The following is a 23,683-nucleotide window of genomic DNA, read 5'->3' as shown; positions in this document are numbered from 1 at the left end:
CCACCACTCTGGATGAATGAGCATAGGGGGCATAGCAGCATTGTCAGTCGGGTGGAGTGTTATATGTACTAGCAGAACTGAACTGCAGAACAGAACTAACTGAAGCCAAATTCCAGCTAATACTTTATAAGCAGTTACAACAAACTATTTTTTCTTTTTGAGATAAAAGTTTTACCCAAATAAAAGCTGATCACTGTAAGCACCCATGCCAGTGTTAAATGGTTTGTCTCATCCCTGTAACTGAAACATTCTGCTGGAGAGATTGTTCTTTTACTGGCCAGATCATAAGATGAAAATAGAACTAGAGAAGAGAAGCCGTGACATCTAAAAATGGTAAGCTGCAATATAATAAATGTTTGCTTTTGGGTTTAATACTGCTTTAATTTCAAACAGTTACCAATAGTGACCTGTAAGGCCCTGTACACACGACCGGTTCATCCGATGAGAATGGTCCGACGCACCGTTTTCATCGGTCCACCGCTGAAGTGGCCTGATGGTCTGATGGTCTGATGTGCGTACACACCATCAGTTCAAAAACCGATCGGGTCAGAACGCGGTGACGTAAAACACACGACGTGCTGAAAAAACAAAGTTTAAAGGGTCACTAAAGGAAAACATTTTTTTAGCTGAAATGACTGTTTACAGGACATAGAGACATAATAGTTAACTGATTCCTTTTAAAAATGATTAAAAATAGATAAAAAAACAATCATATAATGTGCCTGCAGTGTAGTTTCGTTTTTGCTGTTGTTTGCTGGTTCTCTGATGTACAGAGAGCCACTAGAGGGCAGTCAGCCAATAGAGAGCAGTGATACTTTGTCTAAAACTCCTCAGCACCAATCCAGTTTCGTTTTACACACACCTCCTTGATTAGTGACCACCGTGAGAAATCTCCCAGTACTGTGGTCATCAGGAAACAGGCAACCAGGAAGTGTCCAGAACAGAGAGAGATTTACAGCAACATGAAAGCAAAAACGAACAATGAGGACATGAAACCAGGACTGCAGCAAGGTAAAGGAAGCTATTTAGCTAAAAAAAAAAATTCCTTTAGTGACCCTTTAATGCTTCCAAGCATGCGTCGACTTGATTCTGAGCATGCGCGGGTTTTGAACCAATGCTTTTGTGTACTAACCATCGGTTTGGCCCGATCGGTCAGCGGTCGATTTTAAAGAAAGTTCTAAAATTTTGGTCTGAAGGGCAAAAGACCGATGGGCCGTACACACGGTCGGTTTGGACCGATGAAACTGAACCTCGGTCCATTCTCATCGGTTTTGACCGACCGTGTGTACGCGGCCTAATATTCCATCCATAATGGAAGATGAGCTTTAATTGGTTGTTTTTAAGGGCTACTGCACATTTTCCTAGATGAATAAGCCTGGGAGAATTCTTGCAAGGTCTGCCTCTTAAGCCTTGTACACACGGTACGATTGTTGGCCAACCGAGCGTCTGATTTTATGTCAAAGGGGCGTGTGCCAGGATCTTGTCTTGCATACTAACGTTACACAATTGTCGTGCCACAAACGTAGTGATGGAATTTCAGCTCTTGAGCGCCACCCTTTGGACCCCTTCTGCTAATTTCGTGTTTGGTGAGCATGTATTCTGAGCATGCGTGTTTGTACTTTCAACCTTTGTGTGACGGATTTGTGTACTAACCATATGAAAATCTGACATCAAACCGTTGTCCGCCAAAAATTTACTAGCCTGTCATCCAACATTTGTTAGCCGAAAGTTGGAAAACAATTGTCAAAAGAAGCGTACTAATGGTAAGATTTTAGGACAACAGTCTGTCGAGGCTTTAGGCTCCATGCATACTGAAGCTGATAAAAGCTATAAAAAAACGCCAGTAGCTTTGCAGGGAGCCTTTCAAAGTTTTTTTTTTGCGTTTTTTCAATAGCTTTAATCATTGTTTTTGAGTGTAGCTTTTTTTTTTTCAATGGATAAAAAAACGCAAAAAAAACGCTGGCGCCAGCATTTTTGAACGTTTTTAAGCGTTTTTGAGCGTTTTTCGGCGTTTTTTGGCGTTTTTTGTCGCCGAAAAACGGCACTTTGAACGCAAATTTCGGGCGTTCAGAAAAAAGCCAATAAACTCCAAAGCTCATTAACAGGGCCGTCTTTAATATGGTTTGGGCCCTGGGCAAACATTTTTTTTGGGCCCCCCTCCAGCTTATTTTGGACCTGGCTGGTTCACATGTATGTTTTGGCGGCCCTCATTTGTGCAGGCACAGCAGCCCATTGATTTGAATGGGCTGCCATGCCTTTGTTTCCTGCAGAAAAAAGGTGCATTCAGCATTTTAAAAATACAGTTGCCTTGAAATCCATTCTGCTTTTGCACAATGCTACTTACCTGCAGTTCTTGCACACACAAACGCACTGTGTTTTTAAAAGCGTGACCTAAACATCTAAAAATGCAGCAAGTTTGACAGTGCGGGAACTGCAGATAAGTCACAGCAGACAGCAGAATGGACAGACAGTGCTGTATTTCAGTGCTTGATGGGCATAGGCGTGCCGTGTGCGCAGCCTATTACATGAGGCATGAGCTTTTCTTTGCAGGAAACGCAGGCATGGCGGCCCATTCAAATGAATGGGCTGATGTGCCTGCGCAAATGTGGGCCGCCAAAACACATACATGTGAACCAGCCAGGCCCAAAATAAGCCCATCAAGCAGTTAAATACAGACAGTAATGCCATGTGCTCTGAGGCTTTACTCAGCCTGGACTGCAGGTCTGGTCTGTGATTTAAAGAGTTCCTCTATTTCACAATTGGCATGGCATGGGGTCCCATGGTGCTAAAGCAGAATGGACAGACGGTGCTGTGACCCCATGCCATGTGTAAAATAGAGGAACTTTTTAAAACACTGACCAGACCTGCAGTGAATCATCAAATATTATAAAGACTTTGGGCACACTCTACAGAAAACTTCAATTTACAATATAGATTAGCAAACGGTGACATACCTTGAGGAGCGGGACATGAAGAAGTCAGCCTCGGGAAGAGCAAACTGGGGATGTTATAAAATCACATTCTAATTCACTTTTATATGCAAGCAGCACCCAGTGGCAGGAAGGGAGAAGTGCGCGTCTAAAGGGAAGCCAGGGGTGCTGTACATTTTAAAACACTGGGAAGGGAAGCAGTACTGTCACTGGCTGCGTGCCGCTGATGATTTTCAGCCTGATTTGTGGGCAGCACAGGGGCTTAACGGGAGGCAGGGCCGCCATCAGGAATTATGGGGCCACTTACACAGCTTCAGGCATGGGCCCCCTGGAGCAGAGAACCGGGATGGGGGGTGTTGCCGCCTGAAATTGAGAAGCAGGGGGGGGGGGGCTGCCGCAAATTTAGAAGCGGGGGGCCCTTTACAAAAAAAGAAAGAAATAAATTAAAATATATATAAAAAAGGGGTGTAGCCATCCGGGGCCCTGGGGACCTCTGGGCCCTTTAATAAAAAGAAAAAAAGAAATAAAAAAATATATTTTAAAAATGGGGTTGCCATCTGGGGCCCTGGGGACCTCTGGGCCCTTTAATATTTTTTTTTTAATAACAATAAATTACAAAAAAAAGGGGGTTGCCATCCGGGACCTCTGGGCCCTTTAATAAAAAATATATATAAAGAAACATTTATTAAAAAAAAGGGGGGGGGGGTTGCCATCCAGGGCCCTGGGGACCTCTGGGCCCTTAAATAAAAAATAAATAAAAAAAATATATAAACAAAAATAAACATTTATAAAAAAAGATAAAGGGTGTTTGCCACATGGGGACCTCTGAGCCCTTTAATAAAAAAAAATATATAAATAAATAAAATATATAAAAAAAATGTTTTTTATAAAAAAAAAAGGGGGGGTTGCCATCCGGGGACCTCTGGGTCCTATAATAATAATAATAATAATAATAATAAACATATATATATATATATATATATATATATATATATATATATATATATATATATATATAAAAAGATTTTTTTTTTATAAAAAAAGGGGGGTTGTCATCCGGGGCCCTGGGGAACTATGGGCCCCTGGGGACCCCCAGACCTCTAAAAAAAAAAATTGGCCCTTTAATAAAAAAATAAATAAAAATATATTAAAAAATTGTCCCTTTAATAAAAATATATATATTTTTTTTATTTAAAAATAAATAAAAAAAGGGGGGGTTGCCATCTGGGGCCCTGGGGTCCTCCGGGCCCCTGGGGGCCTCCGGACCCCTAAAAAAAAAAAACTAAAAAAAAAAAAAATTTTTTTTTTTTTTTTTTTCAAAGGGGGTTGCTTTGGGCCCCCAACAGTGACAGGGCCCAGGGCACCTGCCCCATTTGCCCTGCGGTAAAGACGGCCCTGCTCATTAACACTAAAAAACGCCCAGGTGTGCATGGGCACATAGGCTAACATAGAGTTCAGTTTATGGGCTTTAACCACTTAATTACTGGGCACTTAAACCCCGTTCGTGCCCAGACCAATTTTCAGCTTTCAGCGCTGACGCATTTTGAATGACAATTGCGCGGTCATACAACACTGTACCCAAATTATATTTTTATAATTTTTTCACCACAAATAGAGCTTTCTTTTGGTGGTATTTGATCACCTTTTTGCGCTATAAACATAAAAAAACTGTAAATTTTGAAAAAAAACACAATATTTTTTACTTTTTGTTATAATAATATCCCATTTTTTTTTTAAAAAAATAAAAATTTCCCTCGGTTTAGGAAGATACGTATTAAATGCATTAAATGTATTCCCTGGGTGTGTTCTTACTGTGTGGGGGGAGGGGGGAGGGGACTGACTGGGGGAGGTGACTGATGCTGTGTCCCTATGTACAAGAGACACAGATCGGTCTCCTCTCTTCCTGACAGCACGTGGAGCTCTGTGTTTACACACAGAGCTCCACGTCCTGCTGTGTCACCGACGATCGCGGGTGTCTGGCGGACATCGCGCCCGCTAGGCACACGCATCGGCTCCCGAGCGATGCGCCGTGCACGTTGTTTCCCCGCTGCGCGCCCCCAGCGGCGCGCACGGGGAACAACAACAACAGGACGTCCAGGGACGTCCACCCGGCACTTGAGAGCCACGCTGTGGACGTCTTTCGTCCATAGCGCGGATCCCAAGTGGTTAAAAAAAAAAGCCAAAACGCCAATAAACTGCAGTTTATCAGCTTCAGTGTGCATGGAGCCTTTACCTTAATCAGAAATATTGCCTAAAAGTATTGGGACATCCCTCCAAATCACTTGATTCAGGTGTTCCAATCACCTCCATGGCCACAGGTATATAAAATCACCTCCATGGCCACAGGTATATAAAATCAAGCACCCAGACATGAAGACGGCTTCTACAAACATTTGTGAAAGAATGGGTCGCTCTCAGGAGCTCAGCGAAATCGAGCGTGGTACCGTGATTGGTTGCCATCTGTGCAATAAAATCCATCCATGAAATTTGCTCGATACTAAATATTCCAGGGTCGACTGTTAGGCCCCTTTCACACTGGGGCGGGAGCCGCAGTGGCGGTATAGCGCCGCTAAAAATATTGGGTGCTATACCACCGGATTTGCCGCGTGATTCGGCCGCTAGTGGTGCGGTATTACCCCCCGCTAGCGGCCGATAAAGGGTTAATACCGCCCGCAATGCGCCTCTGCAGAGGCGCATTGCAGGCGGTATTGCCGCGGTTTTCCATTGTTTTAAATGGGAAGGTGTGGTGAAGGAGGAGGTTGAGGTTGCTGGGCAGGAGTTTTTCAGGCGGTATAGCAGCGCTATTTTTAGCGATGTACCGCCTGAAAAACTCCTCAGTGTGAAAGGGGTCTTAGTGGTATTAAAACAAAAGTGGAAGCAACTGGGAACAGCTACTCAGCCACAAAATGGTAGGCCGCGTAAAACGATAGAGTGGGGTCAGCGCATGCTGAAGCTCACAGTGCGCAGAAATCACCAACTGTCTGCAGAGCCAATAGCTACAGACCTCCAAACTTCATGCGGCCTTCAGATTAGCACAACAACGGTGCATAGAGAGCTTCATGGAATGGGTTTCCATGGCTGAGCAGCTGCATCCAAGCCTTACATCACCAAGTGCAATGCAAAGCGTCGGATGCAGTGGTGTAAAGCACGCCGCCACTGACTCTAGAGCAGTGAGACGTGTTCTCTGGAGTGACGAATCACGCTTCTCTGTCTGGTAATCCGATGAATGTGTCTGGGTTGGCTGGTTGCCAGGAGAACGGTACTTGTCTGACTACATTGTGCCAAGTATAAAGATTGGTGGAGGGGGGATTATGGTGTTGGGTTGTTTTTCAGGGGTTGGGCTTGGTCCCTCAGGGGTTGGGCTTGGTCCCTCAGGGGTTGGGCTATGCCCCCTTGTTTCCAGTGAAGGGAACTCTTAAGGCACTCTTAAGGTGGCAACCTTATCCCTTTAAAACCGAACATGTATTAATTACACATGATCTGTGGCTGATTAAGGAGGTAATTAAACTCGCTTGGTGCCTTATCTGCATTAAATTAGCGTTAGAACTTGTGTAATTCATATGTGTTCAGGTTTAAAGCAATGAGGTGGCAACCCTAGTCAGCATACCAAGACATTTTGGACAATTTCATGCTCCCAACTTTTTAGCAAAAGTTTGGGGATGGCCCCTTCCTGTTCCAACATGAATGCGCACCAGAGCACCAAGCAAGGTCCATAAAGACATGGATGAGCGAGTTTGGGGTGGATGAACTTGACTGGCCTGCACAGAGTCCTGATCTCAACCTGATTGAAAACACCTTTGGGATGAATTATAGCGGAGACTGCCAGCCAGGCCTTCTCCTCCACATCAGTGTCTGACCTCAAAAATGTGCTTCTGGAAAACAAATGGTCAAACATTCTTATAGACACACTCCTAAACCTTGTGGACAGCCTTCCCAGAAGAGTTGAAGCTGTTATAGCTGCAAAGAGTTGGCCAACTCCATATGTAACCCTACAGACTTATAGGTAGATTCAGAAAGAGTTAGGCCGCCTTATCAGTAGATAAGCCGGCCTAACTCAGATTCTACGCCGACCTATGTTTAAGCGTATGCTCAAACAGAGATACGCTTAAACATATCTAAGATACGACGGCTTGCGCCGTCCTATCTTAGATTGCAATATTTTGGATGGCCGCTAGGTGGAGCTTCCATTGCGGTCGGCGTAGAATATGTAAATGAGGAGATACGCCGATTCACGAACTTACGCCCGGCCGACGCAGTACTTTTACGCCCTTTATGTAAGAGATAGGCCGCGTAAAGTTAGAGCTAGGCCCTAGTGGAATAGTAATGTCAAGTATGGCCGCCGTTCCCGCGTCGAAATTTGACATTTTTACGTCGTTTGCGTAAGTCGTCCGTGAATCGGGATTTACGTAATTTACGTTCACGTCAAAATCAATAGGCCCGTGCGGCGTACTTAGCCGCAATGCACACTGGGAAATGTAGTCGCCCGGCGCATGCGCAGTTAAAAAAAACTTCAAAAACGTGAGGTCAAGCCTCATTACCATGAAACACGCCCCCCATCCAACACATTTGAATTAGGCGCCCTTACGCCCGCCGATTCAGGCTACGCCGACGCAACTTAGGAGGCAAGTACATTGTGAATCATGTACTTGCCTCGCTAACTTACGGCGGCGTAGCTTAAATTCCTTAAGCTACGCCGCCGCAAAGTTTGGCGTCCGTACCTGAATCTACCTATAAGACTGGGATGCCATTACAGTTCATGTATGTATAAAGGCAGGTTCCCCAATACTTTTGGCATTATAGTTTAGTTAAGGAGGCTAAAGTCTTGGACACACGATACGATTGTTGGCAGGGGATTGTCTGTTGACAGACTGTTCTCCTAAAATCTTTCCATTAGTACGCTCCTTTTGACAATTGTTGTCCAACTTTCGGCCAACAAATGTTGGATGAAGGGCTAGTAAATTTTCGGCGGGAAATGGTTTGCCGTCTGATTTTCGTATGGTCAGAACACAAATCCATCACACAAAAGTCGATAGTACAAACACACATGCTCGGAATCACAAAATTAGCAGAAGGTGCCCAAAGGGTGGCACTCAAGAGCTGAAATTCCTCGTAGTACATCACTATGGGTCAGATTCACAGAATAGATACGACGGCGTATCCCCTGATACGCCGTCGTATCCCCTGATACGCCGTCGTATCTCTTGTCGTATCTATGCGGCTGATTCATAGAATCAGTTCCGCATAGATAGCCCTAAGATCCGACAGGTATAATTGACTTACCCCGTCGGATCTTAGGATGCAATACTTCGGCCGCCGCTGGGTGGAGTTCGCGTCGTTTTCCTGTGTCGGGTATGCTAATGAGCATTTACGGCGATCCACGACAGTTTTCGTGTTCGTTACGTCGTCGCTAGTAATTTTTTCCCGTCGCAAAGTTAGTCATGATTTTACATGCCCTAACTTTACACGAGCCATGTTAAAGTATGGCCGCCGTTCCCGCTTCGAATTTCAAATTTTTTTCGTTTTTGCGTAAGACGTCCGGGAATATGAAACGCCGTAACTCATGTCGCCGTTCAAAAAAATGATGTCACATCACGCAAAGCACGGCGGGAATTTCAAAATAGTACGTCCGCGCGCCAAATTTAAAAGGTACACGCCCCATTTGAATTGGGCGGGCTTGCGCCGGACGTGTTTACGATACACCGCCGCAAGTTTACAGGTAAGTGCTTTGTGGATCGGGCACTTACACTGAAAACTTGCGGCGGTGTAACGTAAACGGGTTACGTTGCGCCGTCGCAATTGTACCTGAATCTGGCCCTATGTTTCGTGTTTGTGGCATGACAATTGTGTACTGTTAGTATACAAAACAAGATCCTGGCACGCGCCCTTTTGACAAAAATCAGACACTCGGTTGGCCAACAATTGTACCGTGTGTACGAGGCTTTAGGTAAGCAAAACTCATAGGAGCAAATTTACCGATGTTTTCACTCAAGATTTGTGCAACTTTCACCCAAGATTCGCACATTTTCAATTACAGTGGAACCTTGGTTTACGAGTAACGCGGTTAACGAGCATTTTGAAAGACGAGCAACTTATTTTTTTTAATTCTGACTCGGTTTGCGAGTGTTGTCTCGCAAAACTAGCAGAATTCAAGCTAATGGGGCCTGCAATGCTGCATTTGGCCTGAGGTGGGGGGCGCCAATGCCAAGCAGAGCCAAAAAGAGCCGAAGCGGAGCCGATCAGAGCCGTTCATAAATACTCGGAAACACTCCGTTCCCGGGCCTTTCCGACCGTTTCCGAGGCTCTCAGGCGCCTCCCACCTCTGGCCACATGTGGCATTGCATGCCATTGAAGTGAATGCAAAACAAACTATTTTTGTTTTCCATTGACTTCTATGGGAAACTTGCTTTGATATGCGAGTGCTTTGGATTACGAGAATTCCCCTGGAATGGAATTATGCTCGTAATCCAAGGTTCCTCTGTATGTGTAAATCATGATTCGTTTTGTGAACATTGGGTGACTTAGAAAAAGTGTAATAATGAATAATACAGTGTATTGTATACCCAGCAAATGCATTGTATTTGAGCATTTCCACTATCCAGCCAAAACCCTTACTTCCCCCACTCAAATAATAAACAGTGATTTTTTTTTTTAAACAACTTTATTGCAAAACACACACAGAACATTTGAACAATTTGTAGTTTTTACAAAGAAAAGATTTTGTGAATCCACATGGTGAAAGTAATTCAAAATCCCCATATTTTTTTTTTATTTTTTTTTTATATTTAAATAAAACATCTTCCCACCCCTCTCGACAAGCACGCATATTCTTATAAATTCAACCTGCACCACACAAATGGCGCAAGGAGTGATTGCATAGGTATCAGTTACCCATTGACCCCTTACATGACACATGCAAGAGGGCAATACAAACAAGACAAAATCCCCTGAAATAGGAGAAAGAAGAGCCGGCTTCCTGAAAGTGAAAGGACACCCAAAGCAAATCAATGGAAGTAATGACTGATATTGAACAAGAGACTAAAGTTTGACCCCATAGGCAACTGCTAACATTTTGGGGTTTTTTTGTTTACATTTTTAACACTAACTAGAGACCAGAAGTTCTTTGATACTAAATGACCTTTCACATTAACCACTTACGACCCGGACCTTTAGGCAGGTAAAGGACCCGGCCAGTTTTTGCGATTCGGCACTGCGTCGCTTTAACTGACAATTGCGCGGTCGTGCGACGTGGCTCCCAAACAAAATTGGCATCCTTTTTTCCCACAAATAGAGCTTTCTTTTGGTGGTATTTGATCACCTCTACGGTTTTTATTTTTTGCGCTATAAACAAAAATATAGCGACAATTTTGAAAAAAAAATGTTTTTTACTTTTTGCTATAATAAATATCCCCCAAAAATATATAAAAAAAATAATGTTTTCCTCAGCTTAGGCCGATACGTATTCTTCTACCTATTTTTGGTAAAAAAAAATCTCAATAAGCGTTTATCGGTTGGTTTGCGCAAAATTTATAGCATTTACAAAATAGGGGATAGTTTTATTGCATTTTTATAAATTAATTTTTTTTGTACTACTAATGGCGGCGATCAGCGATTTTTTTCGTGGCTGCGACATTATGGCAGACACTTCGGACAATTTTGACACATTTTTGGGACCATTGTCATTTTCACAGCAAGAAAAGCATTAAAAATGCATTACTGTGAAAATGACAATTGCAGTTTGGGAGTTAACCAAGGGGTTATGTGTGACCTCATGTCTGTTTCTAACTGTAGGGGGGTGTGGCTGTAAGTGTGACGTCATCATTTGTGTTTCCCTATAAAAGGGAACACACGATCGATCACGGCGCCACAGTGAAGAACGGGGAAGCTGTGTTTACACACAGCTCTCTCCGTTCTTCAGCTTCGGGACCGATCGCGGGACTCCAGCGGCGATCGGGTCCATGGGTCCCGCGGTCACGGAGCTTCGGACCGGGTCACGGGCGCGCGCCCGTGCCCCGCGGCTAGGCACTTAAAGAGGACCTACCTGTACGTGCATGTGCCCAGCCGTGCCATTCTGCCGACGTAAATGTGCAGGAGGCGGTCCTTAAGTGGTTAAAGGAATGGCTCTCTATGGAGCCGGTTCACACATCTCCGTTGCAGCTCCGGTGCGGATTTGGCACTGGAGACGTGTTCGTCTTTTGGCCCGTTTTAGGTCAGAATTTAGCCAAAAATTCGGGCTGAAATCGCACCTGAAGCGATGAACCAGGAAGCACCGGACCCCTGTTGGGAGCCGCATCTGCATTAGGTGTGAACGGAGCCTAAAAGGCCACCGGAGCACAGCATCATGCAAGAGCGGCGAACTCCAGTGACAGATAGTGGAACTCACATGGTAAGTATTGCAATGGAAAGTGCAGTCTCTTGTGCAAGGACTTCAAAGCTTTACTACAGTTTGCTTTCAAGGGTCAAACCAAAGGTCTAATAGAGGAACCTCCGGGAGAACCGACTTTGCTTTGGTGGAATGTTCTCTTTTTGTAAACAGGTCAAGATGTCAAATGCCAACATTTAGTTTTTTGGTTGTTTTTTTTGTGCCATCCTTTCATTAAAAAAAAAAGAATTGATTTATAGCTACCCAACCCAACTACCCCACCCCCCACTGCTTTTTGGTACTATAATTCATCTCGCATCTTGTCACCTTTTGGCCTGATTAGTCTACCAATAAACAGAATGGAGTCCGTCTTGTTGTCTTTGACCAGGAAGACATAGGGGTGGTCAGCGTAGAAGAGCTTTGGTGTTTTAAGCTCTTCCCTGGTGTAGATGTCAGTATCGAAAGGATTTCCATCGGTGTCCCACTCCAGGGCAGTTGCATGAAACAGGCTGGCCAAGTAGAGATCCTTCTTGCCAGAGATTTTGGAAAGGTCAGCCTTGGTTTTGTCAATGGCTTCGGTCAGACCAAGTTCACCCAGGTGTTTCTGGAATGAAAATAAACACAGTCTTTATAGTGGACAGAAACTTAAAAGGTGAGGGTCATCATGCCTGTTGGCATGTGTTTTGTTATGCTGCTTTGTTCAATAAAAAGGTTTCTGTTAAAAAAAATAAGGTGAGGGACGGATATAAGGAATATCTAGAAATGTTAAAGTGGCTGAAGGTCTTTTACCTTCATGCATTCTATGCATGAAGTAAAAAAAAAACATCAGTGTGCTTCACCCCCCACAGCCCCCTCCTAATACTCACCTGTGCTCCATCTCGATCCAGCGATGTGCAAACGACGTAAAATTTTCAAATTTTGTCGCGGGAACGACGGCCATACTTAACATTGACTACGCCTCCTAGGGGGCAGCTTTATCTTTACGCGGCGTATCTCTTACGGAAACGGCGTATCTTTACTGCGACGGGCGCACGTACGTTTTCGTGAATCGGCGTATCTAGTCATTTACATATTCTACGCCGAACTCAACGGAAGCGCCCCCTAGCGGCCAGCCTAAAAATTACACTTTAAGATACGACGGCGTAGGAGACTTACGCCGCTCGTATCTTAGCCTAATTTAAGCGTATCTGGTTTCCAGAATACGCTTAAATTAACGCCGGCGTAGATTCAGAGTTACGACGGCGTATCTACTGATACGCCGGCGTAACTCTCTATGAATCTGCCTATATGTGTATTAATTTGCAGCACAAAGATGTTAACAGACATGCCCAATATGCAGGACATAATCAGTGCTCAAAACACTATTGGCACACTCAAATTGTTGACAACTTAAAGTGATATTAAAGCTTCGATTTTTATTTTATTTTTTAAATATCAAACATGTCATACTTACCTCCACTGTGCAGTTCATTTTGCACAGAGTGGCCCTGAATGTCCTCTTCTGGGGTCCCACGGCGGCTCTCGCGGCTCCTCCACGCATTAGATACCCCCCTCTGGGATGCTCTCTCCTGAGGGGGTTACCTTGCGGGCGCTCTCCTGTGTCATACACTCAACGTCCATAGACGTTGAGTGTATGACTCGGCCATGCCCCCCGGCGGCTGCAATATCGAATTTGATTGACAGCAACAGGAGCCAATGGCTGCGCTGCCATCAATCTATCCAATGAAGAGCCGAGAAGCCGTGGAGAAAGCGACGCGGGATCGCGCCCATGGAAATTCGGGGCATAGGGAAGTAAAACGGGGGCTCAGGGGGGCCAGATACTTCAAGGTGTTTCTTACAAGATACAAAATACAAGGGTTTACAACCTCTTTAACTCATTTAGATTACACTTTTTTTGGGATATAAAGGTTAAATCACAGTGATAAGAGATTGTTTTAATTATACAGATTGGTGGAGTTGAATGTTTGTCTTGAAGGGTTGAAATTATGGAAATACCAGGTGTAATGGTAAGCCAAAATGAGTCCTATTAAATATGTTAATCTTTAGAGATACTTTTTTAAGAATAACTTGTAGAATGGTGGAGTCGAAAATTTGGCACTGACATAACAGACTGAAGTTTAATTGTTGTGATGAACTAGTAAGTGATGGAAATGATTTGTTTGGCTGAGGATATTTGATTTATCTATCGTAAAAGTGGAGTTATATAATTGGTAAGGGTACATTAAATAATCTTATGGGCAAAGTGACTAGTTAGCTATATCAATGCACAGAATGATGGAGATAAAGGTCGGGTTCTACATATTAAACAAAGATGGTGAGAGGTTAGAACTTAAAGTACTGCATGAAGTCGGCAGATCAGATGGTGTAAATTAATGTTTGCTTTTACACCTGGTGCCAAATATTTCGTTTGGATTTCATTCAAGATATTCAGGTGGGGTTGAGTACAAGAAATAATATATGTGAAGAGTTGGGTGGTGCGTATGGTTGGTTTCATTATATGGTACAAATAAGATAAATGCTTGGTTTTATAAAATGTAATGTTCAAGCTAAATGTTTGGTTTGAATCTTGATGAATCATAGAGCTGGACTTACCTGAAGGTCATGACTGACTTCTAGGCTGACTTTGGGCAGGGACACTGCAACTGCCTTCCTCTGCATCTTCCCAAGCCAGGTTTTAACCTGTTCTCTGGTCAGGAGTTTCTCCAATCTCTCCATGGGTTCTACATGGTAAGGCATAATGAAGATCATGCTGGACAACTTGTGGGCCAGGGGCATCTCCAGGATTTGAAGGCTGTGGGTCTCATCCTCGTAGTAATTGTACAGACCTAAAGGCAAAAATCACAAGAGATGGTAACCATAGGATATGTTTCATGCTTGTCGGACACATTAAAAAGGTTCAAGAACTCTATGATTACTATGTCATATATGTTAATAAAATGGATGACATCCATGGTCTATCCATGGAAACTTAGAGCACAGATATGTGGCAATAGATTATGGCCCCTGAAACAACCAGAGAGCCTCTCTGAAGTTTTATTAAGAAATATCTAAAAATGTAGAACATTTTTAAAGCCAAAATCCAGCCAGCACTTTTTTCATATTGGGAAAAGTCGATAAGGGTTACAATCTATCATCTGCTATTCCTGTCTGTCTCCCCTTTATCTGCACTCCTCACGCGGCACGACTTCGGGGGCGACTCTGCAAGTCGTCCTGAGGACGACTTCAGAGGCGACCAGCAAAACGACTTCTGTATAGAAGTCAATGCAGGTCGCCCCGAGCCGCCCCCGAAGTCGTGCAGGAACCTTTTTCTAAATCGGAGCGACTTGTGTCGCTCCTATTAGAACGATTCCATTGCATTGAATGGGACGCAAATCGTCAGGCGGCTCAGCCCCAGTGTGAACTGGCTCTAAGTGACTCTACAGTGCAGTCACAGATACCCGTAAAATCTGAATGTCTAAAGATTACATGCTATAAAAATAACATGGAGCTCAGCTTAAACTCACAAGTTTTAAAAATCTTGCATTTAAATAATAAAGTATCTCATAAGAAAAAATTATTGTTATTGAGGTTTCGCTCAAGTTGTCATCACGCATTTTAGTTTAACATACCTGTGCGGTGCATCATGGGGACAGCCACGGTGAAAGAGCGGGTCACCATGAAGCCACGGTTGTCAACCATCTTGTGGTGGAACTTCTCATCCCAGTGAGCTACAGAATCAAATAAATAAAATAAAGCTTTAATTATTATGAACATTCTAAATAGAGAATTTCTTTAGACAAAGCCTATTTGCCTTGAATACTTACGCTTGAAGAACATGGCGTTGACAATCAGGGCTCCATCAGTCTTCTCCACGTCACTGGTCACCTCAGGGAGCTTGCCATCGGTAGTCTGAGTGGCCCACTCATTGATGGACTTAAGGGCGCTTCTCTTGTCTCGAAAGTTAATCTTGGAGTGCTCGTAGTTGTAGTGCTTTTTGCTGTTCTTCACAAAGTCATCAGAGAAGCTGATGGAGCTGGGGCCGTAGAGACGGTTTCCAATTTTCCAGGTGACATTACGGACAGTGGAATTGCTAACTTCGTTGAGGAGCTCGGCCAGGCCAGCATGGACAAGGTCATCACTCAGCTTGTCAACGCTAAGGACTGCCTTGGCCTGGGCGGCAGTGCTGGCTTTGCCGGCAAGGTTCACCAAACCAAGAGAAGAAGCCACCACAACTGGTGACAGCAGGATGTTCTCAACATTTTTGTCCTTGGCCATGGTTTGATAGAGGTTGAATGCCAGGTTAGCACTTCGGTCAGCAATGGTGCTGGCATGTTCACTGATCTTCTTCTCCGCAGGAGCCTCTTTTGCAGGAGCCTCTTTTGCAGGAGCCTCTTTTGCAGGAGCCTCTTTGGCTGCTTTTTTTTCCACCACTTTCTTATTTACTGCTGCATCCACAGCGAACAGGAGGCCAAGAACCAAGAATTTGATCATCCACATGGTGCTTTTAATTGTCGGAAGCAGTGATGCAACTCTGAAAAAGAAGAGAATAAACATTCAAACGTTAAGCACAATTGTGGCATATAATGACATATTTTCCTTTCACCATTAAAATGTTGGAGGTCAGATGAGAATAAAATTAATCCATGAAAGCTTAAGCACAATGCAAGCTCTTTGTCTTGCCTTGCTTTTTGTGTATGTTTTTTTACTTGTGGATGATCTTGGCTTTTTATTTTTATAATTGTTTATTTCAGATGGTAATTAAAAGCAAAATATAAGTGCAGAACCCCAAAAAATATATATATAAAAAATAAAAAATAAATAAAAGTAAAAGTAAAGTAAAAGTAAACTTTACTGCTAGTTTGTCTTGTTATTACATTAATACATTATATGTTCTTCTGGCGAAGACTAAAGGCCCATACACACTGTCGGACTTTTTGCCAACAAACTTCAAAACCAGCAAGTTTTCAAAATAGTCCGACCGTGTGTGCGCTCCATCAGACAAACTTTTCGGGTTTCATCGAACAAAAAGTTCGGTCCACAAACAGACAAACTTTACGTCAACAAGAGTCCGATGGTGCCTAGTCCGAGCGTGTGTATGCTATGGGTGTGCCCGGACAACTCCCTTCGGACAAAGATCCAAGGTAAAGTTTGTTTGATGTCCCATCGTGTGTACGAGGCTTAATGCTGCGTACACACGATCAGGCTTTTGCCCGGCCAAATCACATCGGAAATTCCGACGGAATTCCATCGGAAAAATATAGAACATGTTTCATATCAAAAGTCTGATGGAATTCATCGGAATTTCCAATGAAAAAACTCTGATGTGGCTACACACAATCGGAAAGACCAATGGAATCAGTCCATCTGACTTTTTCCATCGGAAATTCCAATCGTGTGTACGGGGCATCACTCATTCTTTTCCCTGTCCTGGGGGTGGATTTAATATAAACCTGCAAATTGGGTTTAGACTGGAATTCGCCAACAATTAGTCCATGAATTACAAAAAAAGAGTAACTAATGTTGGTCAAAGGCATTTTTGCCCAAACTGAAAAAAGGTAATAATAAAAATCCTATTTTAATTTACTTGACTATTGTGCATTTAAACACACACCCCCATCCCACTATTTCAAACATGAAATAAAATAAAGAACTTAATAGGGCATTGAATTTAACAGACGCTGCCACACCCTGCATGTCAGCTAAATTAAATAGCCTGGGGCTTTAGTTTCACAGTGAGCAACTAAATCAAGCGCCTGAGTCACTCGTTCTATGCTCTATGCCAACTTTTGCAATAAAAAACCCATCTAAAACAAATTTTAAGTCATAGACAGGACATAGAATTTAGAAACAATAATATTCAGGCTGGAGACAGGATATGGCATGCCATGGCACATAGGTGTGCGCAGCCTATTGCATTAGGATGGGCACCAAAAAGCTACTGATCACTCACTGTGGGTCAGTAAATTACATATTTACCGACCTCTTTCCCCAATCATCCTAAAACATCCCCCTGTGTTTGCCCGCGGCAGAACTGTGGGGCAAATGGGGGGGGGGCAGGGTAATAGGGGGATTCTGTGCTGCACAGTGATTAGGGTGTGCTTTTATACTGCAAAAGGAAAACAAATTAACCCTTTAAATGGTTTTGGATAAGCCGCATGAACTATTTTCAAATGACCTTCACTTATGGTTGACTACTGTTCTCCAAGCCCAGGGCAGCTTGGGATCACACCCAGTACTGAGAAAGAGATGAGAATGTGGATTCGATATACCTTTATAGAGATTCTTAGTGAGGTCAACTTTTGCAATTTTCATTCTGAAAGAAATAGACAAATGAAGCAGATTGCCATAGAACACAATTTAGCACCAGCAGATGTAGAAGCACTGTTGTATGTCAATGAGACCCTCCTGTGGTTCTTAATGCCACTGCCCCTAGTGGCGGAATAAGATTAGTGCTGGCAGGATTGGATGGGGGGGGGGCAGGATTTGGGTGGGGGCTGCTGATGTGGCATAGTCTGAATGCTCTCTATGTGTTTATCCATTTCTAGCCATAATGTATCCCGAAATTGTCTCGTCCAACACAACCCCTTATGTCTAAGAGCTCATGGAAAATAAAAAAAAGAACAACAAAGGAAAAGGATGTTTAGTGTGACTGAACAATAGACAAAATACTAAGAAAAACAGCCCTCTCCTGTCTGATGTTGTTAACCCTCTATGCTTGTTATTGCGTTAATCATCCTTAATCAAGCAAAGATAAAATTCGACACACTATGGAGCATCCCATAGCAATCAAACCTCACCATTCATTATTGCACCACCATTGCTCTTGGCACAGCTGTATTTGCTAAGCCCAAAGAATCCCAAGTGTTAACTTTTAGACTTATTCAGCAAGGTAATGAGTATTGATGATGTGTTTAATGTAGTAATCCCAAGTTACCAATCTGGTAACGAAGATAAACTGGATGCCATGGATTACTGCACATTGTTTCTCTACCGCACTGCTGAACTCATTATGTAACAAACCTTATTCTACCCCCTGCATTAATCTAAAGGAAAGTTGTATAATGTTTGGCCATCCGGTTATTGCAGGGGGTTGGATAAGGTTTTGTTACATGAGAATTACTAAAACTGGAGAGTGCAAAATCTGGTGCAACTGTGCATAGTAGCCAATTAGCTTCTTACTTCAGCTTATTCAATTAAATTTGGACAAAGAAATCTGGAAGCTGATTGGTTTCTATGCAAAGCTGCACCAGACTTTGCACACTCCAGTTTTAGTAAATCAACCCCAGTGTGGTAGAGAGACAATTCATACTCTTTACCTTGCTGACTAAGGGTCACTGAACTTGTTACAAGAATCTGTCCTGTACAATTTCTAGATTTACCAAAATTTTGTAATATGAGGACGTAGCTAAACTATCTATTCAATCTTTATCCAATCAGGCAGGCCCTTGCGCCACATACTTGAAGGTAAATCCAAAGGAAATTGAATAAGAAAATGTTATAATGTATGGCCAGCTTTAGGGTCACTATATACGTTACAAGAATCTGAGCAAACAATTTTTAGATTTACCAAAATTTTGTAATATGTGGACCTAGCTAAACTATCTATTCAGTCTATATCCAATTAGGCAGACTCTTGCACTACATAGTTAAAGGTAAATCCAAAGGAAATTGAATAAGAAAATTTTATAATGTATGGCCAGCTTTAGGGTCACTATATACGTTACAAGAATCTGACCAAACAATTTTTAGATTTACCAAAATTTTGTAATGGGCTAAACTATCTATTCAGTCTATATCCAATCAGTCAGGCTCTTGCACAACACAGGCTCTGGTACATCCAAAGGAAATTGTAAAATCATATCGTAACGTGGGTAGGCAGCTTTAGCTGGGATTTGTAGAACTACAAATCCCAGCAAGCATTGATGGAGCAGTAAAAGGGAATTCATCTTTGGATTCCCAAGCATAACACAAGGAGCTTTTCTATACATGCAATTTGTATTGTCAAGAATCTTACTTTCTGCAGGACAACCCACCCCTACTATAGCCTGTGGAATATCCAACTGGGCAAAGGGCAGTATGCAAAGTGCAATGGTAGGCAGCCTAGGACGGGCATCGCCATTTTCTTCAATTGTAGGGACGTTTCCTTTGGATTCTTCCCACAATGTTTCCAACTATAATATTGGATTATAAAAGTACAGTATAAGCAGTGAAGCCTTTGACTGGCTATAATGCAACCATAGGCTTGCAAAATACTTGTTTTTAACAGTAGCATCATCTAAAATACATGTAAGTATTATATATCTGTTCAGTCGGGTTCGGCTCTCCACCGATTTTATGGGCCACCTTCCTGGACATCACACTTGAAAGCCTTCTAATAAAAGTTTTATGGCATTTATTTGGCTAAGTAGGACCCCAGCTCTTTACTCAGTGCTCCCCAATTGCCCCGCTTGAAATTTGCATACACAAGTGTAATTGGCCAATTTAATACAGACATACACCCATGCAAAGAGCAATGTATAGTGCAATATTATATAACAATCAATGAGAATTTGTCTTTAAATGGCTTGACGGCACTAAATTTTTAATAAAGTGAGATCTCAATGGCTGCTATCGTCACCACTGCTCCGTGCAACGCATTTATTAACGTATTTATTCCTAATTTGCAAATGCATTGCAACAACTCTATGGAAGTATGCGGTGCAGTTAGTACTATATCTGTGCAATGGAAGCCAAGCACAAACCAGCTGATGCAGCAATTATTCCGCATGAATCAAGCTATGGATTCAACTGTACAGAACTATATTGTAGTCAGAGCCCCGTCCTCCCTCCCCAGTAAGGATGGATATGGGTGACATACCTCAGTAGTGGAAGCTATGGAGCTGTGCCTCTCCTGAGCTGTCCTTCTCTGTGCCTGCGTGTCTATGCCCTGCTCATCTAACAGCCCAGCCTTTATACCCTGCAGAGGAAAGTTCTAGAAGTTTGGAAAACTTTATTTAAATGAGGGACTTTGATGCCCCCCTCCCTTCGCCCTCTGGCGTCTCCAGCCCTCCTCCTGTGATTCCAGCCCCTCAGCTTGCTTGAGACAACCCCTGACATTCCTTTCCCTGACAATGAATACTTGTATCTGGTTCATAGCCTGCAGATTAGACATCCCATCGACTGTTTCAACACGAAATTGATTGCACAGATTTCTTTGGCCAACACAGCAGGCATGCCGTAAAAGATTTGCTCCATTAAAAATGGAAAATAAGGAAACAATCTTTTTTTAAAAACATGCAAAATTTATTTTTGCTTGTTCTATGGACCTGACAAACTTCCTGTCCTAGGGTGACAACGTTGCAACGTTGTTTCTTTATAGCAGTGTTTGACAAATTAGCTTGGAATCTAGGAGCCAGCTAAAAAAGTTAGGAGCCAAAAAACGTGCCCCGTCCCGACGAGTTTGCGCGCAGAATCGAACACATACGTGAGTAGCGCTGGCATTTGTAAACGGTATTCAAACCACACATGTGAGGTATCGCCGCGATTGGTAGAGCGAGAGCAATAATTCTAGCTCTAGACCTCCTCTGTAACTCAAAACATGCAACCTGTAGAATTTTTTAAACGTCGCCTATGGAGATTTTAAAGGGTAAAAGTTTGTCGGCATTCCACGAGCGGACGCAATTTTGAAGCGTGAGATGTTGGGTATCAATTTACTCGGTGTAACATTATCTTTCACAATTTGAAAAAAAATTGGGATAACTTTACTGTTGTTTTTTAATTTAAAAAAGTGTATTTTTCCCCCAAAAAAGTGTGCTTGTAAGACCGCTGCGCAAATACGGCGTGACAGAAAGTATTGCAACGAACGCCATTTTATTCTCTAGGGTGTTAGAATAAAAAATATATATATAATGTTTGGGGGTTCTAATGAGAGGGAAAGAGATGGCAGTGAAAATAGTGAAAAATTACATTAGAATTGCTGTTTAACTTGTAATGCCAATGGCCACCACCAGATGGCGCCAGCTCACAGAAGGAAGAGCTTGGGACAGCTTGGGACTTCACAAGGCCGCAAAGCCGTGGCCTCAATTACCGTCCGTCGTGGGCCCGCCGCGATCGCGTGGCGGGGGAGGTGGGGGCACACGGAGACACAGGATCCTGTGCCTCCGTGCGCCCCCACCTCCCCCGGCGTGCGATCGCGGCGGGCCCACGGCGGCCGGTAATTGAGGCCCCTGCTTCGCGGCCTTGTAGGCCGCAAAGCCGCGGCCTCAATTACCGGCGGGAGCATGCGCCAGGTCACAATTTCTTGTCGCAATTGCGTCCTGGCGCCCGGACATTGTTGACCCCTGCTTTATAGATACAGTACAGTGAGCGTTGTCACCCTAGGAGAGGAAGTTTGGTAATGACAGGATCACCAGGTGGAAATAAAGAAAAAGGAAGGCTGAAAAAATAATATATATAGTGCCAAAAGTTTACGCATCACTTTACAACATAAGGACAGTCAATACAATAAATAACAATACAATTTAATAAAGAAGGAATCAGAGGGCCCTGCTCTATAGACTCAATCAGATGTACTGAGATGCAATTCTTTTATCATCCATAGCTCCCAACTGTCCCTGATTTCGAGGGGCAGGATTTGGATTATCATTGGCTCATTACTGTACTATTGTTAAAATTCATTGTTGGTGTCTCTTACACCACCTTTTATCTTTATATTTATATTTTTTTATTGTCATTAAATTATATACATTTTATATTATACTGATTAGATTTCTTTATTTGGTTTGCCTCAAAAATCCCACAATTCCTGTTTTGGGGATACTTGCTCCTTTTTCTCGTATACGTACCAGGATTGGCAACCTTCTATGGCTCCATATTGGTGGACATACAAGCCCGGATTCACAAAGCACTTGCGCCGACTAATCTCGAGATACGCCGCGTAAGTGCACATATGCGCCGTCGTATCTATGCGCCGTGCCCATAAACTGAGATACGCCTGAAAATAGGCTTCATCCGACCGACGTAACTTTCCTACGCCGGCGTATCGTGGGCGCATATTTACGCTGGACGCATGTGGCGCTCCCATTGATTTCCTATTCAGATATGGAAATGAGGGAGATACGTCGATTAACGAACGTACTTGCGCCCAGTGCATAATATACGCGGTTTGCGTAAGTCTTACGTCCGGCGTAAAGTTATTCCCCATATATGAGGCGCAACCCATGCAAAGTTATGGACCAGGGAACACAAGCCGTCGTATCTTTTGTCGTTTACGTTGTACGTGAATATGACTAGGCGTAGGTTACGTTCACGTCATAGGCAGTGATCCGGCGTATCTTAGGGAGTAGTTCCGAAGTGATTCTGAGCATGCACACTGGATGCGCCCACGGGACGGCGCATGTGCCGTTCGTTATTCGTATCTTTATGGCGCTTGGCCCATCATTTGCATGGGGTCACGCCTCATTTGCATGGCTCACGCCCACTTCAACTTACGACGGCTTACGCATAAGAAACCCAGCGCAGATTTGGAGTCAAGTGCTTTGTGAATCCAGTGCTTGCCTCTCTGCGCTGCGTTGGCGTAGGGTAAAGAAGATACGCTACGGCGGCATAAATATGCGCCGCTGTATGTGAATCCGGGCCACATTCTTACATGATTTTGAGGGACTGTCCCTGATTTCGAGGGACTGTCCCTGATTTGGAGCAATGTCCCTCTGTCCCTCATTCTCCTCATTTGTCCCTCATTTTGGTCTGATCTATATAGTTGTATATAAAATGCACTTTTTATCTATCAAAAAGTGTTTTCCAGCCCTAAACCTTTTATCTGATTTCTAAATTGCTGGCATTTGTAAATTCCAAAAGCCAATATAAAAGAATAGTATTGATTAACCACTTAAGACCCGGACCAAAATGCAGGTAAAGGACCTGGCCAGTTTTTGCGATTCTGCACTGCGTCGATTAAACTGACAATTGCGTGGTCGTGCGACGTGGCTCCCAAACAAAATTGGCATCCTTTTTTTCCCACAAATAGAGCTTTCTTTTGGTGGTATTTGATCACCTCTGCGGTTTTTATTTTTTGCGCTATAAACAAAAATAGAGCGACAATTTTGCAAAAAATGCAATATTTTTTCCTTTTTGCTATAATAAATATCCCCCAAAAAGATATAAAAAAAGTTATTTTTTTCCTCAGTTTAGGCCGATACGTATTCTTCTACCTATTTTTGGTAAAAAAAATCGCAATAAGCGTTTATCGATTGGTTTGCGCAAAATGTATAGTGTTTACGAAATAGGGGATAGTTTTATGACATTTTTATTAATATTTTTTTTTTTTACTACTAATGGCGGCGATCAGCGATTTTTTTTGTGACCGCGACACATCGGACAATTTTGACACATTTTTGGGACAATTGTCATTTTCACAGCAAAAAATGCTATAAAAATG

At 43.1% G+C, this 23,683-nt stretch overlaps 1 protein-coding gene across 2 annotated transcripts; it reads right to left on the bottom strand.

Annotated features, from left to right (window-relative positions):
• Positions 1-11,450: 11,450 nt before the first annotated feature.
• Positions 11,451-20,219, bottom strand: SERPINH1 (serpin family H member 1). Of its 2 annotated transcripts, XM_040340045.1 has the most exons (6): positions 20,126-20,219; positions 17,538-17,581; positions 15,093-15,799; positions 14,898-14,996; positions 13,882-14,114; positions 11,451-11,893 (listed from the first exon to the last, which is right to left on the bottom strand). In XM_040340045.1, exons 3-6 carry the CDS (start codon positions 15,763-15,765, stop codon positions 11,591-11,593), a joined length of 1,308 nt encoding a protein of 435 aa, XP_040195979.1. In that variant the 5' UTR covers positions 15,766-15,799; positions 17,538-17,581; positions 20,126-20,219; the 3' UTR covers positions 11,451-11,590. The 2 variants fall into 2 exon arrangements, with proteins under 2 accessions (XP_040195979.1, XP_040195980.1); XM_040340046.1 differs by lacking the exon at positions 17,538-17,581.
• Positions 20,220-23,683: the final 3,464 nt, after the last annotated feature.

Source organism: Rana temporaria, chromosome 2 (assembly GCF_905171775.1).
Source record: "Rana temporaria chromosome 2, aRanTem1.1, whole genome shotgun sequence".
NCBI lineage: Eukaryota > Metazoa > Chordata > Amphibia > Anura > Ranidae > Rana > Rana temporaria.
Note: the sequence above shows the minus strand (reverse complement) of the source record. Positions and strands in the feature narration are given on the sequence as shown.